At 43.5% G+C, this 22,705-nt stretch overlaps 1 protein-coding gene across 2 annotated transcripts in view; it reads left to right on the top strand.

Moving 5' to 3' along the window:
- The window catches only part of FLNB (filamin B), a 158,223-nt gene that overhangs the window by 74,763 nt on the left and 60,755 nt on the right, over window positions 1-22,705 (top strand). For both annotated transcript variants that reach the window (XM_053600205.1, XM_053600206.1), the window contains exons 5-11: window positions 11,660-11,778; window positions 12,576-12,653; window positions 13,935-14,097; window positions 14,940-15,137; window positions 17,906-18,043; window positions 19,595-19,721; window positions 20,691-20,827. In XM_053600205.1, coding sequence (XP_053456180.1) covers window positions 11,660-11,778; window positions 12,576-12,653; window positions 13,935-14,097; window positions 14,940-15,137; window positions 17,906-18,043; window positions 19,595-19,721; window positions 20,691-20,827 — 960 coding nt within the window. The remainder of the gene's footprint in view (window positions 1-11,659; window positions 11,779-12,575; window positions 12,654-13,934; window positions 14,098-14,939; window positions 15,138-17,905; window positions 18,044-19,594; window positions 19,722-20,690; window positions 20,828-22,705) is intronic.

Genomic DNA, 22,705 nt, shown 5'->3' with positions numbered 1-22,705 from the left:
CTGCCTGAAAAGCAAGGGTGGTGGCTGCAATGAGGAATCTCTGATTTTAAAGATTATGCTTCCTTAATGGCAAAAAAAGTTGCAAACCTCCAAATAAATCTCTTGTCAACAAATTTGGTCAAATGGACTGAATCTAATCAAGACATAAAATGCTTGTTTGTAATAACCTTATCGCTGGCTATCCAGTTTCCCCATTGTTAATGTGAGACGGTTTCCTTTTGTAGGGCTGTTTTCCAAAAAAATGACCACTTGCTGTGATTCAGGAATGTGGCTGGTCATTGCCATTTCCTTCATCTGGCTCTTTGTAAGAATTGTGGGCTTGTGAAGGAAACACACCCTTCCCCCCCTTTATATTTATATGTGTGTATGTGTATTTTTATATTTTTTTATTGTGGGGAAATGTACATATCATAAAATTCACCATTTTAACCATTTTTAAGTGTACAATTCTGTGGCATTCGTACCTCCACAATGTTGTACAACCATCACCACCATTCATCTCTAGAATTTTTTCAACTTTTCCAAATGGAGACTCCATATTCATTAAACAATAACTCTGCATTCTCCCCTCCCATCTGTCTTTAATAAATTGCCTATTTCTGGGTGCCCCATAGAATGATAACATATAATCTGTCTTTTTTGTCTTGCTCACTACATTTAGCATATATATTGTCCATGTTATAGCAAGTGTCAAAATTTCGTTTTTTCATGGCTAAATAATATTCTGTCATATATATAACAGATTTCGTTCACCCAGTCATCTGTTTTTGTTTTCTAATGGCTATTAGCAAAAAGACCTATTCATCTGTTGATAGACATTTGGGTTGCTTCTACTGTTTAGCTATTGTGAATAATTGCTGCTACGAACGTGGATATATAAGTATCTAGGTCCCTGCTTTCAAGTCTTTTGGGTGTATACATAGAAGTGGAATTGCTGGCTCATATGGTAATTCCTTTTTGACTTATTTTCTTCCTTTTTAAGTAGGAAGATAAAATGCTTATTTGAAGTGACAGTGTGAAGCCACATGAGAGGGACTGTGAGACGTTATCCTTGTCCTGTGGTGAGATGAAAGCCAGGACTATTATGGCCCCTCTCTGCCATGTGGCCATGTTGCTTCATTTCTATCACCTGACCCCAGGAAGAGAGAGTTTTTCATCTCTAGTTTCTATAAGAATCGGGAGGTTTGTTTTGTTTTGTCTTTTGGATATTTCATAGATTCCAGTTGCCAGCCATTTAGCATTGTAGATCCAAGCACAGAGCCCTCACTTGCTTAGCTGCAGTAGGTTGAAAGGAGAGAGGGCTGGGGTGAGGTGGACCTCCAGCCACAAACAAATCCTGTGGGGGGCACTCTTGCAGGTTTGAGATATGTTGAAAGCATCTATTCATTCTCTAGTTAGGCAGCTTTTTCTAAACCTGTGTTCTGCATGAAGCATTTATTGCATCGCAAGCCTTAAGCACCATTTGATATGAGTAATCAATAGACCAGTTGTCTCTGCACTGTAAGCATAACTACAGGAGTTTGGAGTGTGGGGCTGTGGCTCAGCCTCCTAACCAGTCATGGTCAGCCAGGGGAGACACACCCAAGCCCAGGCCTTTGATAAGCTGCAGAGTAAGTTTCTCAGACTTACTCAAAAGGAGGGGTATTTTTTTTTTTTTTTTTTTGTAGAGACAGAGTCTCACTTTATTGCCCTCGGTAGAGTGCCGTGGCCTCACACAGCTCACAGCAACCTCCAACTCCTGGGCTTAAGTGATTCTCTTGCCTCAGTCTCCCAAGTAGCTGGGACTACAGGCGCCCGCCACAACGCCCAGCTATTTTTTGGTTGCAGTTTGGCCGGGGCCAGGTTTGAACCCGTCACCCTCGGTATATGGGGCTGGCGCCCTACCGACTGAGCCACACGCGCCGCCCGAAAGGAGGGGTATTTATCGGTATTTTAGGTGCATGTTTAAATCTGTTTGTTAAATGACCTGATTATTATGTAAATTTAAAACATGTAAAAAATAAAAATTAAGAGCTCACTTGCCAACCGTCCAGCACATTCCTTCCTTCAGAGTCTAAGGTATTTCTTTCTAGGTTTTTGTCTATGATGAAATGAGTTAAAATTGCATTTTCTTAACTTTGAATTTTGCTTTCTTTCTCTCTTTTTTTTCTTGAATATTTTTCTTAATTTTTTTTTTTTTTTTTTTATTTGGTCAGGGTCTTGCTATGGTGCCTAGGCCGGTCTTATACTGCCTTGGCCTTCTAATGTGCTAGGGTTATAGACATGAGCCACCACATCTGGCCCTTCATTTTGAATTTCTTACCTAGCAGTGTGGGAAGGTTATCTTTTTGTATAGCAATCTACCATCATTTTTTTTCTTAAACTGAATTATTTTTAGAAAGCTGATACAGGCTTGGCACCCATAGCTCAGTGGTGAGGGCACTGGCCACATACACTGAGGCTGGTGGGTTTGAATCCGGCCTGGGCCTGCTAAACAACAATGACAACTACAACAAAAAATAGCCGGGCTTTGTCGCAGGCACCTACTTGGGAGGCTGAGGCAAGAGAATCACTTAAGCCCAAGAGTTTGAGGTTGCTATGAGCTGTGACGCCATGGCACTCTACCAAGGGTGACATAGTAAGACTCTGTCTAAAAAAAAAAAAAGAAAGCTAGTACAAATCCAGAGCATAGTAACCAACGACCCAGTGCAGTATTATTAATTGGTTGATGGCAAGGAAAAAGAGGAGATAGAGAGACATATGGAGATTAAATGAGACTTAAAAGACTTAGCAATCATTTATAATATGTGACCCTTACTTGGATCCTATTCAAACTGTTAAAAAATTCATGAAGCACCTGTAATCCTAGCACTTTGGGAGGCTGAGGCAGGAGTACCTCATATAGCTTGAGGCAAGGAGTTCAACCAGCCTGAGCAGCATAGTGAGATCCTGACTCTACAAAAAAATCAGAAAAATTAGCTGGGTGTGGTGGTGTATGCCTGTAGTTCCAGCTGCTTGGAAAGCCAAGGGAGAAGGATCACTTGAGTCCAGGAGTTGGAGGCTGCAGTGAACTACGATTGCACTGGACTCCAGCCTGGGTGACAGAAAGAGATCCTTTAGATTCTTTATTAAAAAATAAATCATGAAATTTGTAAGATAATTGGAAATTTGAACACTGATTATTTGACAATATTAAGGAATTATTATTATTTTTTTTTTTTTGTAGAGACAGAGTCTCACTGTACCGCCCTCGGTAGAGTGCCGTGGCGTCACACGGCTCACAGCAACCTCCAACTCCTGGGCTTACGCGATTCTCTTGCCTCAGCTTCCCGAGTAGCTGGGACTACAGGCGCCCGCCACAACGCCTGGCTATTTTTTTGTTGCAGTTTGGCCGGGGCCGGGTTTGAACCCGCCACCCTCGGCATATGGGGCTGGCGCCCCACTCACTGAGTCACAGGCGCCGCCCAAGGAATTATTTTTAAATTTTTGATGTGATACTGACATTGTGGGTATTCTAAAAATATCATTTAAAGGTATCCCCAAATGTTATGGATGAGAAATGTGAGTCCTAGGATTTATGTCAAAATCATACAGGACTGGTGTGCTCTCACCTAACAATCATAATACAGGGGCATTTGGCATACCTCTTGGGAGAGAGGCACAGCTATAACTTGGACTCTACCTAACAAATGCAAACAATGTAACCTAATTGTCTGCACCTTCATACTAATCTGAAATTAAAAAAAAAAAAAAAGATTTTCCAGGCCCCTTTAGAAGGGGCTGGGGAAAAGGTGGGAATGAAGGTGAAACAAGTCCAGTGGTGAGTTGATAGTTATAGAAGCTGAGTAACAGGTACATGGGATTCATTGTACAGTTCTTTCCACATCTGTGTTCATTTAAGATTCTCCATAATAATAAGCTTTTTCAAAAAATAGTAAGCCAGGTTTGGTGGTTCAGGCCTGTAATCCCAGGGAGGCTGCAACTGGAGGATCCCTTGTGGCTAGGAGTTTGAGACCAGCCTGGGCAACATAGTGAGACCTCATCTCAAAAATAATTACCTGGGTGTGGGGATGCGCACCTGTAGTCCCAGCTGCTCCAGAGGCTGAGCAGAGGATTGGGTTATAGTGAGCTATGGTCATGCCACTGCACTCTAGCCTGGGCAACAGAGTGAGAACCCCTCCCCCCCCATCTCATAAATACATACAAATATAAATAAATAAATTTGAACTTCTGGCAATGTGGAATAGAAGTACTTTTCCTAATTCTTCTTGCTAAGTCTAACTAAAAACCCTGGGTATAATGTATAAGACAAACATAAGGAAACGCTGAAAGAGAGCAAGGCAGACCAGCTAGGGACCCTGGGACCCAGTGAATGACACCATAGGGAGGTCCTTGGGTTTACATTTGCCTCATGAGTCTGAGATACATGAAGAAGGTGACAGCTGGTAGGCACAAAAACAAAAAGCGCCAGCAAAAGTCTGCTCTGTCTAGCCAAAAGACCAAGGACAGGCAGCCTCATGGGGTAAGAAACTTAGTAACGGCTCTGTTCCAGCCAAAGCCACACACCACAGGAAAAACTGCAGCACCAGCAAAGGCAAATGGGGAGCCCAGACTTTCACCACAGTCTTGTGATAAGGATGCCACCCTCCCCCCACCCTGATGCCTTCAGTGGCGGTCCTGTGAGGGGCAATGATGAAATATCCCCACTCTATCCAGCTGGAACCCCCACCCCAACCACCAGTGATGAGCCCCTATACTCAAACCAAATTCACATCAGATACACCTTAGGCAAACTTCAAAAAAGTAAAGACAGGCTCGGTGCCCATAGCTCAGTGAGTAGGGTGCCAGCCACATACACTGAGGCTGGTGGGTTCGAGCCCAGGCCCAGGTCATTGTTGCTAAATAACAAAGACAACTGCAACCAAAATATAGCCAGGCGTTGTAGTGGGCACCTGTAGTCCCAGCTACGTGGGAGGCTGAGGCAAGAGAATCGCTTAAGCCCAAGAGTTTGAGGTTGCTGTGAGCTGTGATGCCACAGGCACTCTACCAAGGGTGACATAGTGAGACTCTGTCTCAAAAAAAAAGTAAAGACAATAAGGGTTTTAAAGCAGCAAGAAAAAAAATGGCACTTTACTAAACGGGGGGGCGGGGAATAGAATGATAGTTCTTATCAGAAGCCATGGTGGCTAGAAGGAAGTGGCATAACTTTTTTTTTTTTTGAGGCAGAGTCTCACTCTGTCACCCTGGGTAGAGTGCCACGGTGTCATAGCTCACAGCAACCTCAAACTCCTGGGCTCAGCAATCCTCTCGTCTCAGCCTCTCAAGTAGGTGGGATTACAGGCGCCGGCCATAACACCGGCTATTGGCATAACATTTTGAAGTGCTGAATGAAAGGAATTGTCAACCCAGAATCCTGTATCCAGGGAAAATATTCTTTAGGAGTGAAAAGGAAATCAAAGTATACTCAGAGGAAAGAAAACAAAAAGAATTTGTCACCAGCATAGCCTCCCCTAAAAAAGATGGCTAAAGGAAATTCTCTGATCACAAAAGGAAACAAATAAAAGAGGGAATCTTAAAATAACAGGAAGAAAGAACATGGTAAGCAAAACTGTTGCTAAAGCAGTCTCTCCTCAAAAGCCACAAACTACCAAAACTTAACTAAGATGAAAGAGATAACTTGAATATCTTAGTGCCATTAAAGAAATTGAATCTATAACTTAAAAGCTCCTGGAAAAGAAACCTCCAGACCCAGATGGTTTTACTAGAGAATTCTACCAAACATTTAAAGAAGAATTAACATTAATTTTACAAAATCTCTTTCAGATCCAGGAGAGAACATCTTATCAAGTTGATATTATACTAATAACAAAACTAGACAGACAATTCATCTTATCAAGTTGATATTACACTAATAACATAACTAGACAGACAATACCAAAAAATTAAATTACAGACCAGCATTTCTCAGAATATAGATATAAAAGTCCTTAATAAAAAAGTCACGTGTTACTTAACAACAGGGCTACATTCTGAGAAATGCGCCATCAGGTGATTTCATTGTGCGAACACCATGGAGTATATTTACACACACCTAGATGGTACAGCCTAACCACACACCTGGACTATATGGTATAACCTATGGCTCCCAGGCTACAAACCTGTACAGCCCGAGACTATACTGAACACTGTCAGCAGCTACAACATGATGGTAAATATTTATCCATGCATATCTACACGCAGAAAAGGTACAGTGAAAATACAGTCTAAAATATAGATAATAGTACACCATATAGGGCACTTACTGTGAATGGAGCTTGGGGACTAGAAATTGCGCTGGGTGACTCAGTGAGTGGTGAGGGAACATGGAGGCCTAGAACATTATAACTACTATAGACTTTATGAACACTTAGCGTCTACTAAATTTATAAAATATTTTTTCAGTAGTAAATTAACCTTAGCTTACTGTAATTTTTTTACTTGTGATGTTTTAAGTAACTTTTTGACTCTTACGCTAACACTTAACTTAAAACACACATTGTACAACTGTAGAAAATAATGTCTGGCTCAGCGCCCGTAGCTCAAGTGGTTGGGGCGCCGGCCACATACGCTGGGGCTGGCAGCTCGAACCTGGCTCGGGCCTGCTAAAAACAATGTCAACTATAACCAAACAAACAAACAAAAAATCTCCTTATCCTTATAGGTGTTTCCCTAGTTTAAAATTTTGGTGTGTTATTTTTGTACTTTTTAAACTTTTTTATTAAAAAGTAAGACATAAGCACGCACACCAGCCTAGGCTCAAACAGGGTCAGGATCATCAGAGTCACAGTCCTTCACTTCTATAACCTGTCCCACGGGGAGGTCTTAAGGGCCAGTAACATGCATGGAGCTGTCATCTCCTGTAACAGTGCCTTCTTGTGGAATACCTCCTGAGGATCTGCTTGAGACAAAACACCTTTCAGTTAACTTTTAAAAAGTAGAGCACATACACTCTAAAAGAACGATAAAAAGTATGGTGCAGTAAATCCATAAACCAGTGCATAGTCGTTTATGATCATTATCAAGTATTATGTACTGTGCATAACGGTATGCGTGATGCTTTTATATGACGGGCAGCACAGTGCGTTTGTTTACAGCAGCATCACCACAAACTCAAGTAATACCGATGCACTACAGTGATGTCTCTCTCTCTCTTTTTTTTTGAGACAGAGCTTCAAGCTTTCACCCTGGGTAGAGTGCCGTGATATCACAGCTCATAGCAACCTCCAACTCCTGGGCTCAAGCAATTCTCTTGCCTCCGCCTCCCAAGTAGCTGGCGGGCCTGGGCTGGATTCAAACCCGCCAGCTCTGGTGTATGTGGCTGGCGCCTTAGCCGCTTGAGCCACAGGCGCCGAGCCTACAGTGATATCTCTTAAGTGATAGAAAATGTTCAGCTCTGTGATAATCTTATGGGACCACCGTTGGACATGTGTTCCATCATTGACCAAGACTTCAGTTTACTATCTAGCTATAGAAATCAAGACGCTAGGTTGAGGGATAGACATATAGATCATATAGATCAACAGAACAGAATAGAGACCCCACACAAATGTGTGCACTGATTATTGACAAAGGTGAAAAAGCAAATCAGTGGAGCAAAGAGAATCTTTTAACATGTCTTGCCAGAACAATTGGATATTCATAGGTCAAAATAAATAAATAACAAAGAATAAAAAAGGCCAGGTGTGGGGTGGCAGGTTCAAACCCGGCCCCGGCCAAACTGCAACAAAAAAATAGCCGGGCGTTGTGGTGGGTGCCTGTAGTCCCAGCTGCTCGGGAGGCTGAGGCAAGAGAATCGCCTAAGCCCAGGAGTTGGAGGTTGCTGTGAGCTGTGTGACGCCACGGCACTCTACTGAGGGCGATAAACAAAAACAAAACAAAACAAAACAAAACCCAGCCAGGTGTGGTGGCTTACACCTATAATCCTATCATTTTGGGAGGCTAAGGTGGGAGGATCGCTTAGGATTAGGTATTTGAGACGAACCTGAGCACAGGGAGATGCTGTCTTTATTAAAAAATAGAAAAAAATGTAGCAGGGTATCATGGTATGCACCTGTAGTTCCAGAGGCAGGAGGTGGTTTGAGCACAGGTGTTTGAGATTACAGTGAGCTCAAAAAATGTAGCAGGGTATCATGGTATGCACCTGTAGTTCCAGAGGCAGGAGGTGGTTTGAGCACAGGTGTTTGAGATTACAGTGAGCTCAAAAAATGTAGCAGGGTATCATGGTATGCACCTGTAGTTCCAGAGGCAGGAGGTGGTTTGAGCACAGGTGTTTGAGGTTGCAGTGAGCTATGGCCAGGGTGACAGAGCAAGACTTGGTCTTAAAAAACCCCAAAAGAATAAAAAAGAAAGAACCATATGACTATAAAACATTCAAGAAAAAATAGAAGGGAATCTAGGGCTAGGCAAAGAGTTCATAGAATTGACAGCAAAAACATGATCCATAAAAGGAAAAAAATGATAAGCTGGATTTCATCAAAATGAAAATAATTTTACAGTTTAAAAAAGTACGGTCTAGGGCGGTGCCTGTGGCTCAAGGAGTAGGGTGCCGGCCCCATATACCAGGGTGGCGGGTTCAAGCCTGGTCCTAGCCAAAACTGCAAAAAAAAAAAAAAATCCTGTGTCTCAGAGACTTGGCATAGTATGTGGGGTTTTAACTTTTCAGTTGAGGGCTTTCTTCAAGGCAGGCACACCTCTGGGTCACTCTACTCTCCTGTAGGACAGGCTGTCTTAGCCCCCACTCTATGGGCTACCTGGGCAGGATCTCAAATAGAATCTAAAATGTTGCTTACACAAGGGTATGGAGGCTGAATTTTACTTTATAAAACAATTTAAAACGTTTGGCAGTTAAAAGGATGAATAGACAAGCTGAAAGACTAGGAGAAAATATTTGCAAGTTATATGTCCAACAAAGCGCTAATAACTAGGGCACATGATGGCTAATAAATAGGGCAAAAGACATGAACAGTGTCCCTGAAGAGGGTGATATATAAAGGGCAGAGATGTTCACTATCATTAGCCATCAGAGAAATGGAAATTAACATTAACAAACACTATCAGGATGGATAAAATAAATAGTAGTAGTGGTAACACCAAGTGCTGGGAAGGAAGCAGAGAAACCAGCTCTGACTCACTCAGACATTGCTGGTGGGAATGTAAAATGGTACAGTTACTCTGGAACTCAGTTTGGTAGTTTTTTAAAAAACAAACAACAAAAGCAGTGCATACCATAGCCATATGACCCAGCAACTCAACGCCTTGGCATTTATCCCAGAGGAACAAAAACTTATTGTACAGGAAGACCACTGTTTTCCCTTCAAAACTCTCTCTTACAACTATGGGAAAATATTCTTCTCTACTCAACGACTCCTCCTCAATTCTTCCCTTCTGATCATCAACATCTGTGGGGTCTCCAGTTCTCTAGGACACCAAGTAGACACCATTTGATTCCATTTAATTCTGACAGTGTCTGCCTGGAGTCAGTGCAGACCTCACAGTTTAAGGGTTCAGTCTCACAAAATTTCTCTTCACGTCAGGTACCAATCACAAATGGTGGATTCTCAGGTAACCTGTAACTGCTGTGCAAGTTGGTTACAAATCCAAGGTTCCCATTACCCTCTCATGTTAGGTCATTTGCTGGAATGGCTCAGAGAACTTGGGGAAGCACTTGCCTTTGTCAGTTTCATACTGAAGGGTATGATAAAAGATATGATGAACAGACAGCTAAAGAGGGTACAGGGCAAAGTTCAGAAGGGGTTCAAGCACTGGAGTTTCTGTTCCCACAAAATTGAGGAAGACTTGGCTCAGCACCCGTAGCACAGTGGTTATAGCACCAGCCACATGCACCAAGGTTGGTGGGTTCGAACCTGGTCAGAGCCTGCTAAACAATCACAAACTGCAACAAAAAATAGCCAGGCCTTGTGGCAGAATGCCTGTAGTCCCAGCTACTTGGGAGGCTAAGGCAAGAGAATTGCTTAAGCCCAGGTGTTGGAGGTTGCTGTGAGCTGTGATGCTACGGCACTCTACCGAGGGCATCATAGTGAGACTCTGTCTCAAAAAAAAAAAAAAAAGAAAGAAAAAGTTGGGGCGGCGCCTGTGGCTCAAAGGAGTAGGGCGCTGGCCCCATATGTTGGAGGTGGTGGGTTCAAACCCATTCCTGGCCAAAAACTGCAAAAAAAAAAAAAGAAAGAAAGAGAAAATTGAGGAAGGCCACCCTCTTGGCATACGGATGTGTTCACCAGCCCAGAAGCTCTCTGAACCCCATGCTTCAGGGATTTTTGTGGAGACTAAATCACATAGGCATGATTGATATAAACTCAAACTCTAGCTTCTCTCCCCTCCCTGGATGATGGGGAGTGGACTGAAAGTTCCAAGCTTCTGATCCTGATTTGGTCATCCTGAAGACCAGCCCCATAATAAAGCTGTCCAGGAGCTGTCACCTCATTAGAACAAAAGGTTCCTTTCACCTAGGAAATTCCAAGGGGTATAGGGACTCTGTGTGTTGGGAACCAGGGTGTGAATTTAAGTTTGAAATATATACATATTTGAAATGTTAATAGCAACTTTATCAGTAATAACCAGAAACAACCCAGCTGTCCTTCAGTGAGTGAATGACGAAAGTCCAGAGGTGTTCAATCACTTTTTTCTCTGCCACATATTGGAAGAAGAAGAGTTGTGTTAGGCCACACATTAAATACACAAACACTAATGAAAGCTGATTAGTTAAAAATAAGTAAGTAAGTAAATAAATAAATCATACTTTTCATGATATCTGACACCCCAGATAAGCAAAATCAGCATATGACCCATGGACAAACTGTGGTCCGTTCATACCATGGACTGTTACTCAGTAATAAAAAGGAACAGACCATTGATAGAAGTAACAACCTGGATGGATCTGCAGATAATTATGTGTAGTGAAAAAGGCCAATCCCAAAAGGTTATATAATGCATGCTTTGTTGATATAACATTATTGAAATTACAAAATTATAGAGAGGGAAAACAGAGCAGTGGTTGTCAGGGCTAAGAAGAGTGTAGCTGAGAGAGAAGTGGGTGAGGCTGTATCAGCTAAAATGAAGTCACGAGATGTTCTGTATCTTAGCTGTATCAATGCCAGTACCCTGGTTGTGATACCGTCTCTTAGTTTTGCACAGTGTTATCATGGGGTACACTGGGTAAAGGACATTTCTTACACCTGCATGTGAATCTTCCTCAAATGAATTTGCTCAAACATCTTAAAATAAGAAGTTTAATTAAAAAAATAATTGAGTATAATTTTCAAAAAATTTCAATGTTGTGTATTGAAAAATGAGCATCCCGCCCCACCCTGCCCCCCGTGTCTCGCCTAAGGCAAGCTCCTCTACTAGTTACTGACAATGTTAACTTGGCACAGTTGTCTAGGCTCCTGATAGAGGAGCTCTGAATATTTCAGAATTGGATGTTGCTTAAATAACATAGGCAAAGTTAACTTTTTCAACCTGTCTGGTTGTCCTTGCCACGGCAGTTTGTCCCTGTCTCCCTCATGGGATCTGCAGAGCTGGGTCCCATCTCTCAGCTCCATGAAAGAGTCATGGGGTAATGACTTGCCCCATGGCCTTGCCCAACTTGTAACGTTGTCTGTCTGTCTGTGTAAACCCATGACAGGAATTGAAACCACTGGAAACATGGTGAAGCAGCCCGCCAAGTTCACTGTGGACACTATCAGCGCCGGGCAAGGAGACGTGATGGTGTTTGTCGAGGACCCAGAAGGGAACAAAGAGGAAGTACGTTGGAGGATGCCTACTCTGCTGTCCAGTATCCTGTGGAGCTTTGGGGGCTTGGAACAGGGCCAGGGACTGTGCCTCCATTTCCTTCATCATAGCCCAAAACCAAAACTGTTTTTTGCCAAAAAGATGCTGAGGCTTGAAATATAATATAAATTGATTCCCAAGGATGCAGTGTTTAATAGAATAAAGGATACTTTGGATTTAGCAAAGGCCTTGTTAGTTGAGGTTCTAGATGCTGATGGCCTCAATAACAAGGTGATGCCTGCCCCACTCTCTTCCCACACTGACCATTCTTTGGTTCCCCCTCCAAGCCCTTTGCACATGCTAATCTCTCTCGTCACTTATTTTCTTAGGACCATATTTTATTCCTATCACCTAGCATAATCTGAAATCTGAAGTTTATTGACATATTGTCTGTTTCCCCCACAGAGCTGGGATTGTGCCTGACTTGTGCATTGTTTTATTTTTGTTACCTAACACAGGGCCCAACATTTCATATGCCCTCAGTAACGTGAGCCAATAAAGGTTTATGGTACTTGCTTCGCATTCTGTCTTACCTAGAGAGTGATATCCTCGAGACAGTGAGGAGTCCTGACTCTGTTCTACCTTTGTGCTGTGTGGTTGTTTCTGTGACTCCACAGTACTACTCTCCTGGTAGCTCTGCAGGACTGGTGGGATAGGAAATAGCCAGCAGGGTTCCTAACCTGGCCGTCCACTGTAGGACCTCTGCTGGCATAGCATGCCCCTTACCCATACCCGCACCTCCTCTAACTGTCACCTATCTTCCTTCCTAGGCACAAGTAACCCCCGACAATGACAAGAACAAGACGTACTCTGTGGAGTATCTGCCCAAGGTCACTGGGTTGCACAAAGTAAGAAGCATCACAGCTATGGCTTGAACTATTCTTTAGGCTTGTTTCAATATATGTAGAAGAAAGATCTTAGGACAAACAGTTTTTCTTACATTAACTTCTGATTTTCCTTTCTGATTATAAAGATATCTATGCTCATTGTAGAAAATTTGAAATCACTATGAATCAGATTTGAAGCATTAGCTGATACATCTCTATTGGTTCATTTCCATGGATGGGCTCTTCGCAATGTCATAAGACTTTTCTAACTCCACCTAGGTAACTAATGGTTGTAGATACATGCCTGGAGTGTTGATGCTGTAGTGACTGAGCTGTGGACTTTGTCCTTAGTGTTTCCTTAGGTATTTCTCTTAGAGGTGCTTTGGAGGGCCTGTCTCATTGTCCATAGGGGAAAGAAATGGCCCTCTCATCTCTGGAGACGTGGTGGGGGTGGAGCCCCCAGGCACTTTGTCTCGGTAACATTTTGAGTTCTGTTTGAGATGGTGTCCAGGTGGCCTATAGGGCAGGGGCTAGGACAGCCTGTATTGCAGGCGAAAGGCATGAGTGTGCCCTTCACTGGAAGAAAACCCTCAACAGCATATAAAGGCCAGTCCCTGTGTACTATGCCCAGACTTTGAGACATGGACCATACTACCTTGAGCTTTGGTAGATTCACCTGGGATGATGCCCTTAGATTTCTCTTATACCCTTAGAATATTAGGATTTTGGAAAAAAGAATTAGGAATAAATGCTCTTGAAGGGAGCATTTATGATATAATAGATTCATTTCAGTCAAGGATGGGTTTACATGAAACCCAACCCAGTTTCTCCTGATAAATTTTAAAGATGACAACTTGAGTCAAAGGTGACTCAACTTCTAGTTGAAAATCATTGTACTTCATTTCAAATCCATGTGTTTAAGAATGATCTTGATCCTTTGAAAAATACTTTCACTCTGGGTTTGAAATCCTAGTACTGCATATTTTATTCTGGGAGATAGCGGCTCCTCCTGTAGCTCCTTGAAAGGACCCAGTATCTAGAGGTTGAAGTATAAGTGTCTGTTCATCTTCTACTAGAGAGGTTAAGCATATCTGATATAAGCATTTTTCTTTTGCTAAGGACATGATTTCCCAGACCCATTTGTATGGCTGAAGGGAGCAGGCAGGACTCCCATTCAGGCCATTTGACTTGGTTCCAGCCACCTCTCTATATTCAGGAAGAGGTTGGAAAAGATTGTCAGTGCATGTGGCTTGAAGTGGTCTTGCTGGGCTTATGTATATTTCACTTGTCTTTCATCTATAGGTCACAGTCCTCTTTGCAGGACAGCACATCTCCAAGAGTCCATTTGAAGTGAATGTTGACAAGGCCCAGGGGGACGCCAGTAAAGTCACCGCGAAAGGCCCAGGATTGGAAGCTACAGGGAACATCGCCAATAAGCCCACATACTTTGACATCTACACAGCAGGTAATGTGCTTCTCCTCCAGGGATCAGACCTTTGGGCTTTCCTCTAAAGGCCGAAATGTAATCCTCAGGAACTTAAAGACTTGGGATGCCTGGCCTTTTATCTTCTTTTTTTTTTTTTTTAAATTTTTTTTGTAGAGACAGAGTCTCACTTTATGGCCCTCGGTAGAGTGCCGTGGCCTCACACAGCTCACAGCAACCTCCAACTCCTGGGCTTAAGCAATTCTCTTGCCTCAGCCTCCCGAGTAGCTGGGACCACAGGCGCCCGCCACAACGCCCAGCTATTTTTTGGTTGCAGTTTGGCCGGGGCCGGACTTGAACCCGCCACCCTCGGTATATGGGGCCGGCACCTTACCGACTGAGCCACAGGCGCCGCCCAGCCTTTTATCTTCTAAATTGAAAAACGATAAAAGGAACTTCTTATGTTTTTATGTTGTAATTTTTTCTTTTTTTTTCCTCAAAGCCGGCTTTTTGTCTCTAAAATATTCAGGCTTGACTTTGATTGATTAATCAGTTTCTGTGCACATTTCTGATTTGACTAAATGTTCTAAAGAAACTTAAGTTTTAAGAATCATCTACTAGACCTACTTCTGTGCAAGATCTTACAGGGGATAAAAAAAAAGGACTGAATAAGGCATACTTCTTGAATAGTCAACTCTGTTTTCAGAGTAGAAAATTGAGAAAATAAAAAATGTGAAGAAAGGTAACCATAACCTCAACTACCCAAGAAAGCAGGTGGTGTGGAGTTGCCTGAGTGCCTGTCTGTGTCCTGTTTGTACTTTGCACTCAGCAGTGAGCTTTCTGAGAGGGTGACGTGGGCTCATGGAATGCTCACTCTCTCTCAGGAGCCGGCGTGGGTGACATTGGTGTTGAGGTAGAAGATCCCCAGGGGAAGAACACCGTGGAGTTGCTCGTGGAAGACAAAGGAAACCAAGTGTATCGATGTGTGTACAAACCCATGCAGCCCGGTCCCCATGTGGTCAAGGTCTCGTTTGCCGGGGACACCATTCCCAAGAGCCCCTTCGTTGTGCAGGTTGGGGAAGGTGAGTGCTGGGTGGGCTGAGTACGTCTGTGACTGGCATGCGCGTAAACTGTGCGCTGCTGGGCACCAAGGACAGGAAAATGGTTGGGGTGGAACACTGAGCTCACACTTACTCCCTTTCTGCCAGAGCCACGTCAGCAGGAAGTGGCTTACTTTGTTCTCAAGATATTAATACTAAAATCTCTTACGAGCCATGCAGAGACCTAAATACTTTGCTTGTATTAACTCACTTAATCCTCCCCAAAACATGCATCCAGGAGAGTCATTATTCTCACTGAGAGAGGTGGGGCTGGAGGCACTTGGAGGAGTTGGTGCCACGACTGATGTTAGCAGCAGCACCGGCCCTGCAGGCTCCATGCACTGGCCGTCACTGGCTGCCGGGCATTTAGCACAACTGCATTGAATCATCATACCAGCTTGTGTGCTGCAGGTGCTGCGGTCATCTCCACTCTGCGGGTGGACATGCTGAGCCCAACATGAGGTTTCAGTAGCAGGAAGTATCAGTAGGGCTGCAACTGTGGTCTCTGCTGACCCTGCCCTTAACCACTCTGCTGAAGCCCCTCTGCAGCCGGGAGCATGCACTTTCCTCTACTGTTAGACTCTCTCTCCTTCTGACTTTCTCACTTTCTTCTTTGTCTGTTTTCCAACTAACCCATACTTGGCCTTTTCCTGTTCTGTCCTTCGAATCTGCCTCTGCAGACTTGGCTTCCTCTTCTGAATCCTGCCTCTGGGCCAGCCTGGACCCCAAAGCTGTTGGCTTCCTAGCTGAGACCTCTGGGCCAGAGGCCTCTTACTTGGTAAGGCTGTTTGGGAGGGACTTTTCTTTTTTTTTGGTCACTTCTTTGTGCTGCTTGAGATGGCAGCTATGCTTGATTTGTGACTTCAGGAAATTCCTGTGCAGGTGTTATTACAACTTGTCCAGCCAAACCCCAGACCCACTCTCTAATTGCATTTAAAAACATTTAGGACTTTGCTAGATTGTGGAGAAGCTGGCTGTGCCCTTCAAACTCTTTAGCTTCATTTAGTGTTTATCTGAACTGAGCAGTTACCCTTTTGATGTTGAGACTATCGCACATGTTCAGAATTTCCATGAGTGCTTTAAAGCACATTAAAACCTGCCGAGGAAGTCCTGTCATCCTGCTGTGACTTATTTCTGGTATGACCAACTTTTCTCCCCTTGACAAGAAAAAGCAAACAGAAAGTCTCAATGTGTTCATAAAGCAAAACTTTTTGACATAGGGCAAGAAAGACTTTTAACCAGCTTTCCTAATCTTATGTTTGTTCCAACCTTCTCTCACTCATGGGCTATTTTTTTCATTGCCAGCATCTCCATCTCATCTATCACTTATAAAATTTAGCCTTTAATTAATAGACATTTTCTTTTTCTTTTTTTTAGAGACAGGGTCTTGCTCTGTCACCCAGGCTGGAGTGCAGTAAGAGGACCGTAGTTCACTGTACCCTCAAATGCCTGAGCTCAAGTGATCTTCCTATCTCAGCCTCCCAAGTAGCTGGGACCACAGACATGAACCCCCTGAACCCAGCTGATTTTTCCTTTTGATTTACTAACATACCCTCCCCTTTTAAGTGATTTTTATATATTAAAATAAACTTTATATCAGTTTCCCAATGGAAAACCAAAGTACAACCATAAATTTATATTCATCCATAAACCACTGAAATCATTCCTAACTCCAAGAGTTTGCATATGACTCTTTGGGAAGCAATCATTTGCCAAACAGCCAGCTGAGGATGTTGCAGGGAGGAAGATCCAGAGGAGGAGTTACCTTCCTTCTGTGGAGTAAAGAGTTTTATCTTCTAGAGTCTGGGATCTTTTGTGTAGACAGAGCTTCAAAGGAAAGGCAAAGTCACTTAAACAACTTGACATTTCACACATTAGCCTCCAATTTCATTCATGAAAAGGTTGCCCATACTGGGCAAAGAATTCCTAGGGCATAAAGGTATGTTTTATCAACCCTTGGATACTGTGAACCTCTCAAGGGATATCAAAAACTACCTTTGTCTTTAATTTTTATACTTTACAACTTTAAGTTTTTTAACTAAGCCATAAAATCAAATCAGGAGCGGTATTTACTGCTGCTTATTGCTTTTTTAGTCACTCACACTTCGAGGGCCTTGTAACAGCACTGACATATTGGCTCAGGTGGGGCTGAACAGCACTCTCTCTCTCTTTTGTTTTCTTTTTTTTTTTTCCCCTCTCCTTTCAAAAACTCTTCTGGAACGGTCTCTCTTTTTTTTCTTAGCTATTTTGTTTTTGCCTGGTTGTTCATGCCGAAGACAACAATGTTTAAACTTTCAGAAATGGCTGACCCAGGGTTTGGAATCCAGACAGGCAATTTCAAGCACTGCACTTTCCAAGTAGACTTGGAAAAGTCCAGTCTTACCAATTACTGGGCCCTTGTGTATGGCAATGAGGTCTGAATAATGTCCAGCACTTGGTCTTAACTCCCCCTCACAAAGAAAAGGGTAAATGCCAGGACCGGCACCCAGTGTGGATTTGCCACGCTCCCCTCATTTCTTTGCCAAAGTAACTTCTCTTGAGTCTTTCTGTGGCATGGCTGGACAAAGTTATACTGTGTCCTTCTTTGCTAGCCTGATGTGTTCCCTGAACGGGACCCTTGGTCTTGGACCACTACTGCATAGTCTTTGTGCAAAGCAAATATTTTCTTGGCTGATGGTTCCACGTTACCTTGGCTTTGATGACCAACCCAAGAATGAAGGGTTGAATTGATGTTGAAACTGTGCTTGCAGCCTGCAGTCCAAACGCTTGCCGGGCCAGTGGACGAGGCCTGCAGCCCAGAGGTGTCCGTATCCGAGAGACTGCAGACTTCAAGGTTGACACCAAAGCTGCAGGAAGTGGGGAACTCAGTGTAATCGTGAAGGGTCCCAGTAAGTATTCCTTTCTTTCTTTATCTAAGGTGTTATTTTGTTTAATTTTACAGCCATGGCATATAGATTTCATCAAGCAGTCAGTTCTCATCAATTTATTCTAGAGAGCTATGTCAAAGATTTGAGGCTATCTGGGCTTCTTGGTGAAGGGAACACGGTTTAAATAGTAATGTGTGTCCTGGATATGGGCAAGAACACTGGGTGGCTTGACACTTTACATTATATTAAAATGTCTGGGAGTAGAAAAGTACTGTGTAAAGGAGTTGGGGAAATGCTGCTATTGGAACAACCAGAAGTAGCTTTTTTTTTTTCTTTTTCTCAGAGGAAACCTAGGCTCAGAGAGGAAGGTTCTTGCCTAAGGTTACAACAGCTCGTAGGCTTCTGAGGTTGGAATTCAAGCAGTCTCCAAAGCCAGTGATTTTCCCATTATAGGTTACATTTTATAGACTATGAAATTATGTCAAATACCAAATACTTAATTACTATGATCATTGCTTATAGAAGGAGAATAAAATTCCCTAAGAGTAGGGAATTTATAGATAAATGCCATTTGTGGATGGGTAGGTTACACCCTGCAACCCATTCTCCCTCCCTCTTTTAGGGAAGGAGTCAGCAGATGTGGGGATGGGTGGCTTCTCTGTTCTTCTTTTCCCCTGGAACAGAGAAGCAGCCCAGCATTTCTAATCTCAGGTGTAGCAGTGCTTGGTGGTCTTGTTCCCACGGCCTGTGGAAACCCAAGCTTCCTGTGCTAGGATGGCTCTCACCCTCTGTGTTCCCAACAGGCTGGGGCAAGAGTGTTCTGAGCTGCAAAATGCTAATATTTGATCTCAGAGCATCAAGCTTTGGAGCAGGCTACAGCCAAGGTTCTAGACCGCCCAGAACCTGGAGCCAAGCTGCTGTGGGGCTGCCCTCCCTCCCAGCTTGTTGCAACAGGAACCAACGAGGCATTTTTTTCCTGACCTTGGATACTTGCTTGACTCAACGGCTTTCCTGGCTAAACCTCAGGGCTAACCTAAAACAAGTTCCTGCCTGATGGCTGGGTCTGGAGTTTGCACCTGAAACCTGTCCTCTCAGACAGCATGCAAGGACTTTCTTGCTTTTGTTCAGATTTACTTGAAAAAGATGCTTGAACACTGACCCTGAAACTTACTCATGCTAAATATTCTTAAAGGTTCATTCCTGTCCGAGTTTTTGTGGAGGGGCAAGAAGAGTGGCTACAGTTGGTGGGAAATATTGAGATGTGACTGGATTTATCTTTATAACAACTTAAGAGGTTTAAGACCTCAGGACTCCCTCATAGTCGAGAAAGATTTTTAAAGCCAATTAGCTAGGAAATCCTTCATTTCCTCATGATTTAAAGCAGAAATGGCTCTGTTTGTAGCTTTGGGTTAATCCTCCAGGTTTTGGGCGGTTCCACACTCTGAGGTGGCCCACTTAGTTTTCTTAGGTAGCTTAGGTTTTGTGGATGTGGCTGCCTTACTGTTCTGTCCTTTTGATTCTCTTTCTGAGCCTAGGATCATATTGGAAAGATTGTTTGCTTTCTTCCCACAGAGGGTCTGGAGGAGCTGGTGAAGCAGAAAGGCTTCCTGGATGGGGTCTACACATTTGAGTATTACCCCAGCACCCCAGGGAGATACAGCATTGCCATCACATGGGGGGGACACCACATTCCAAAGAGGTGAGGCTGCAGCTGGAAATGCGACTTCTCCGGAGGCGTGCTCAGCTCAGGGCAGACTCGGGCTGTTGCTTCCCCGGCTACAGGAGGGAAAGAGATTTGCTTTGTTGAAAACTTTTTTTTTTTTTTTTTTTCCAGAGCAGCACAGACATTTGGCCTGTTCTCAAAAGCAGCAGAAAGTTGCTTGTAGTGTTAGCTGACTTGCTTTAAATCAAATGCTGGCAGTTTGGGGCTGGTGGGAGGCAGGGAGTCAGAGGAGCAGTAATAGAGAGCAAATGGGCTGTGTATCTGTATGTCTTTATGTAAACCGAGATTCCCTTTTTCAATGAATGCCTCTGTTCACGAATGCCATGGGGGCAAAATCTGCTATGGTTTACACTGAAGCTGTCTACGTGAATGTTTTCAGAAGCCAAAGAATGCAGTCTACAGTTTTGCCTTCTGGGTATTGCAATTGCCCCCTTGTTTTCCAGCTCTCCTGGGGGCAACTTTAAACTCTGAATAAATTTGGTTTGCCTTGAGAAATATTTGGGCATTATAGGGTTCTAAGCTCACATGTTTTAAACCTCCCACACCAAGGTTAAAGCACATTTATTCATGTATGAGATAAAGACTATGCAGCCTAGTTTTCCTGTTATAGCATAAGCAGAATATAGAAAAGCACGGACTCTCTCACTGTCTGGGGAGCCCTGCACACAAAAGGTAAATGACCAGGAGAATAAGGCAAGGCAGTGTGGCTTGAGTGCCAACCCAGTGGCCACCTGAGCTCCCAGAGGCAGCCACATTACATTATATTGTTGACATAACAATGGCTGTCAGAGGGACCTGCATGGAGGAAGGGCTTGGCTAGAGTTTGGGACTCTGAGTGAAAAGGTTGGGTGAGTGGAGAGAATGTGCAGAGGAACCACAGTCTGGGGCTGTATTTATCCCCTTATATGCTCTTCTTCAGTGCTTCTTCCATTCCTTTCTTTCTAGTCCCTTTGACGTTCAAGTTGGTCCTGAAGCAGGCATGCAGAAAGTCCGTGCCTGGGGCCCTGGCCTCCATGGTGGGATTGTCGGGCGGTCAGCAGACTTTGTGGTGGAGTCTGTCGGCTCTGAAGTGGGGTCTCTAGGTAAGTGGAGGCAGCTGACTAGCAGCTTCTGGAGAGCTGAGCATTATAGGGCACCTGTGCCTGGTGTCAGGCTGGGTGTGGGGGCCTTGCCTGGCCTCACTACCCTTAGCCAATTGGCCTCTTGACCACCCCGGGCATCTCTGGATTTTACTGTGGAACTGGGTTTCCTCTTTCCTTCTGCCCTTTTGGTTTCACGCTTCCTCTGTCACCTGAATTCATTCATTTTGACATCCAAGGTTTTATGTAGACATTGTGCTTAAAACAGTGCTTGGTACATGGTAAACACTTAGCAAATATTGTTGACAGACTCTTAATATGTATGAATGAATTTTGCTAAAATTTGGGAAAATATATTTTCTTTATTGTGTAACTGACTACTGTATTTTCCTGTGTATAATGCTCACTTTTTTGCCTTAATTCTTGAGGGAAAATGGGATACACATTATACATAGGTAGTCTGGCTTGGGAGCAGGGGAGCCCAGTGGGCCTCCCAGGGCTGCTGTACACTCCTGCCCGGCCCACCAAGCACATAGAGTTCCAGTCCAGGAAGATCTGGGATCTGATAGGAGTGAGCTGGAATGGCCTCCACTGAGCACTGTGATCAGGGAAGGGGCAATGGTGGGGCTGATGAGGCTCTTGCCCTGCACAGGTGCAAAGGCCCCAGGGCTCTACCTGGTTGCCTGTGGGCTAAGTGGCCTCAGAAGCTCCCACCTCACCAGCCACATGGGACCATCTTGGCTTACCCCTGATATGATAGGGGAGGGAAAGGCTCCTGGGAGAGAGGGAAGGGGAAGCCTTCATAGAGTAGGCAGCTGCGGGAGGATGGTGTAATCTCTACATTTACCAGGGGAGCATTAGCTCTCCCCAGATGCGTCTCTCCTGGCTGAGATCCAGTCACTTTCTCGAAGGGTGTTTTATTGAAAGTTTGGGCCAAAAATGTGGGTGTGCATTATACATAGGAGTGCATTATACATGGCAAAATATGGTGCATTTTAAACACATATCTGACATGTATGTATTGATAAATAATCATTTAAAATTAGATAGAAAATATTTTTAACTTGTGGGCCATATGGCCTCCGTTACAATTATTCGCCTCTACCAGTAGCCTGAAAGCAGCCTGAAAACATGAAATGGGCATGGGCATGCTCCAGCAAAATTTTATTTAGAAAAATAGGCAGTAGGCCAGGTTCAGCCCTTGGACTATAGTTGAATGACTCCCATTTTAGGTAATATCAATAAGCAAAAGAGAAAAATAAGAAATCACATTTATTTCTCCCTTTTAGAGAGATGATACTACATATTAATCATCTTGGCAAAACTTTCTAGTCTAGAGATAATATTAAACCTTTTGGTGTATTCTTCCGATGGTTTTCTTCTATAAACACATACACATGTTGATTTGTCACATAAAATGTCTTGGGGAGGTCTTCATGTCTTTCTATATCAAATAAATACAAGATATACCTTCATTTTCCACAGCTTCCATGGAATTCCATTGTATGGATATATCTATTGTTAGGCTCTCCAGTTATTTCCAGGGTTTTGCTATAAAAACAATGTTCAATGTATATCCTTGGTAATTTAAGCCCAGAAATGGAATTTGGCATGTAAAGAGTGGGTGTTGGTTTTAGGCTTTGACATGTTACCATATTGCCAACAGGAAGATTTGCTGACTGGACCTTTCCTGTCAGATATTATAAAAACAAAAAAGTATATAATCCAGCCCTTCCATCTCTAGTGAAGACTCAGTGGGCCCACACAAACAGATTTTAATCTTCTGGCCAATACTTGGCTTTTAGGGAGGCAGAGGGAATGAGTTGGTAATAATAGAATAGGTACTTTCCACCATGTAACCAGGAAGTCCCTTCCACCCCA

The sequence above is a fragment of the Nycticebus coucang genome, chromosome 8 (assembly GCF_027406575.1).
Source record: "Nycticebus coucang isolate mNycCou1 chromosome 8, mNycCou1.pri, whole genome shotgun sequence".
NCBI lineage: Eukaryota > Metazoa > Chordata > Mammalia > Primates > Lorisidae > Nycticebus > Nycticebus coucang.
Note: the sequence above shows the minus strand (reverse complement) of the source record. Positions and strands in the feature narration are given on the sequence as shown.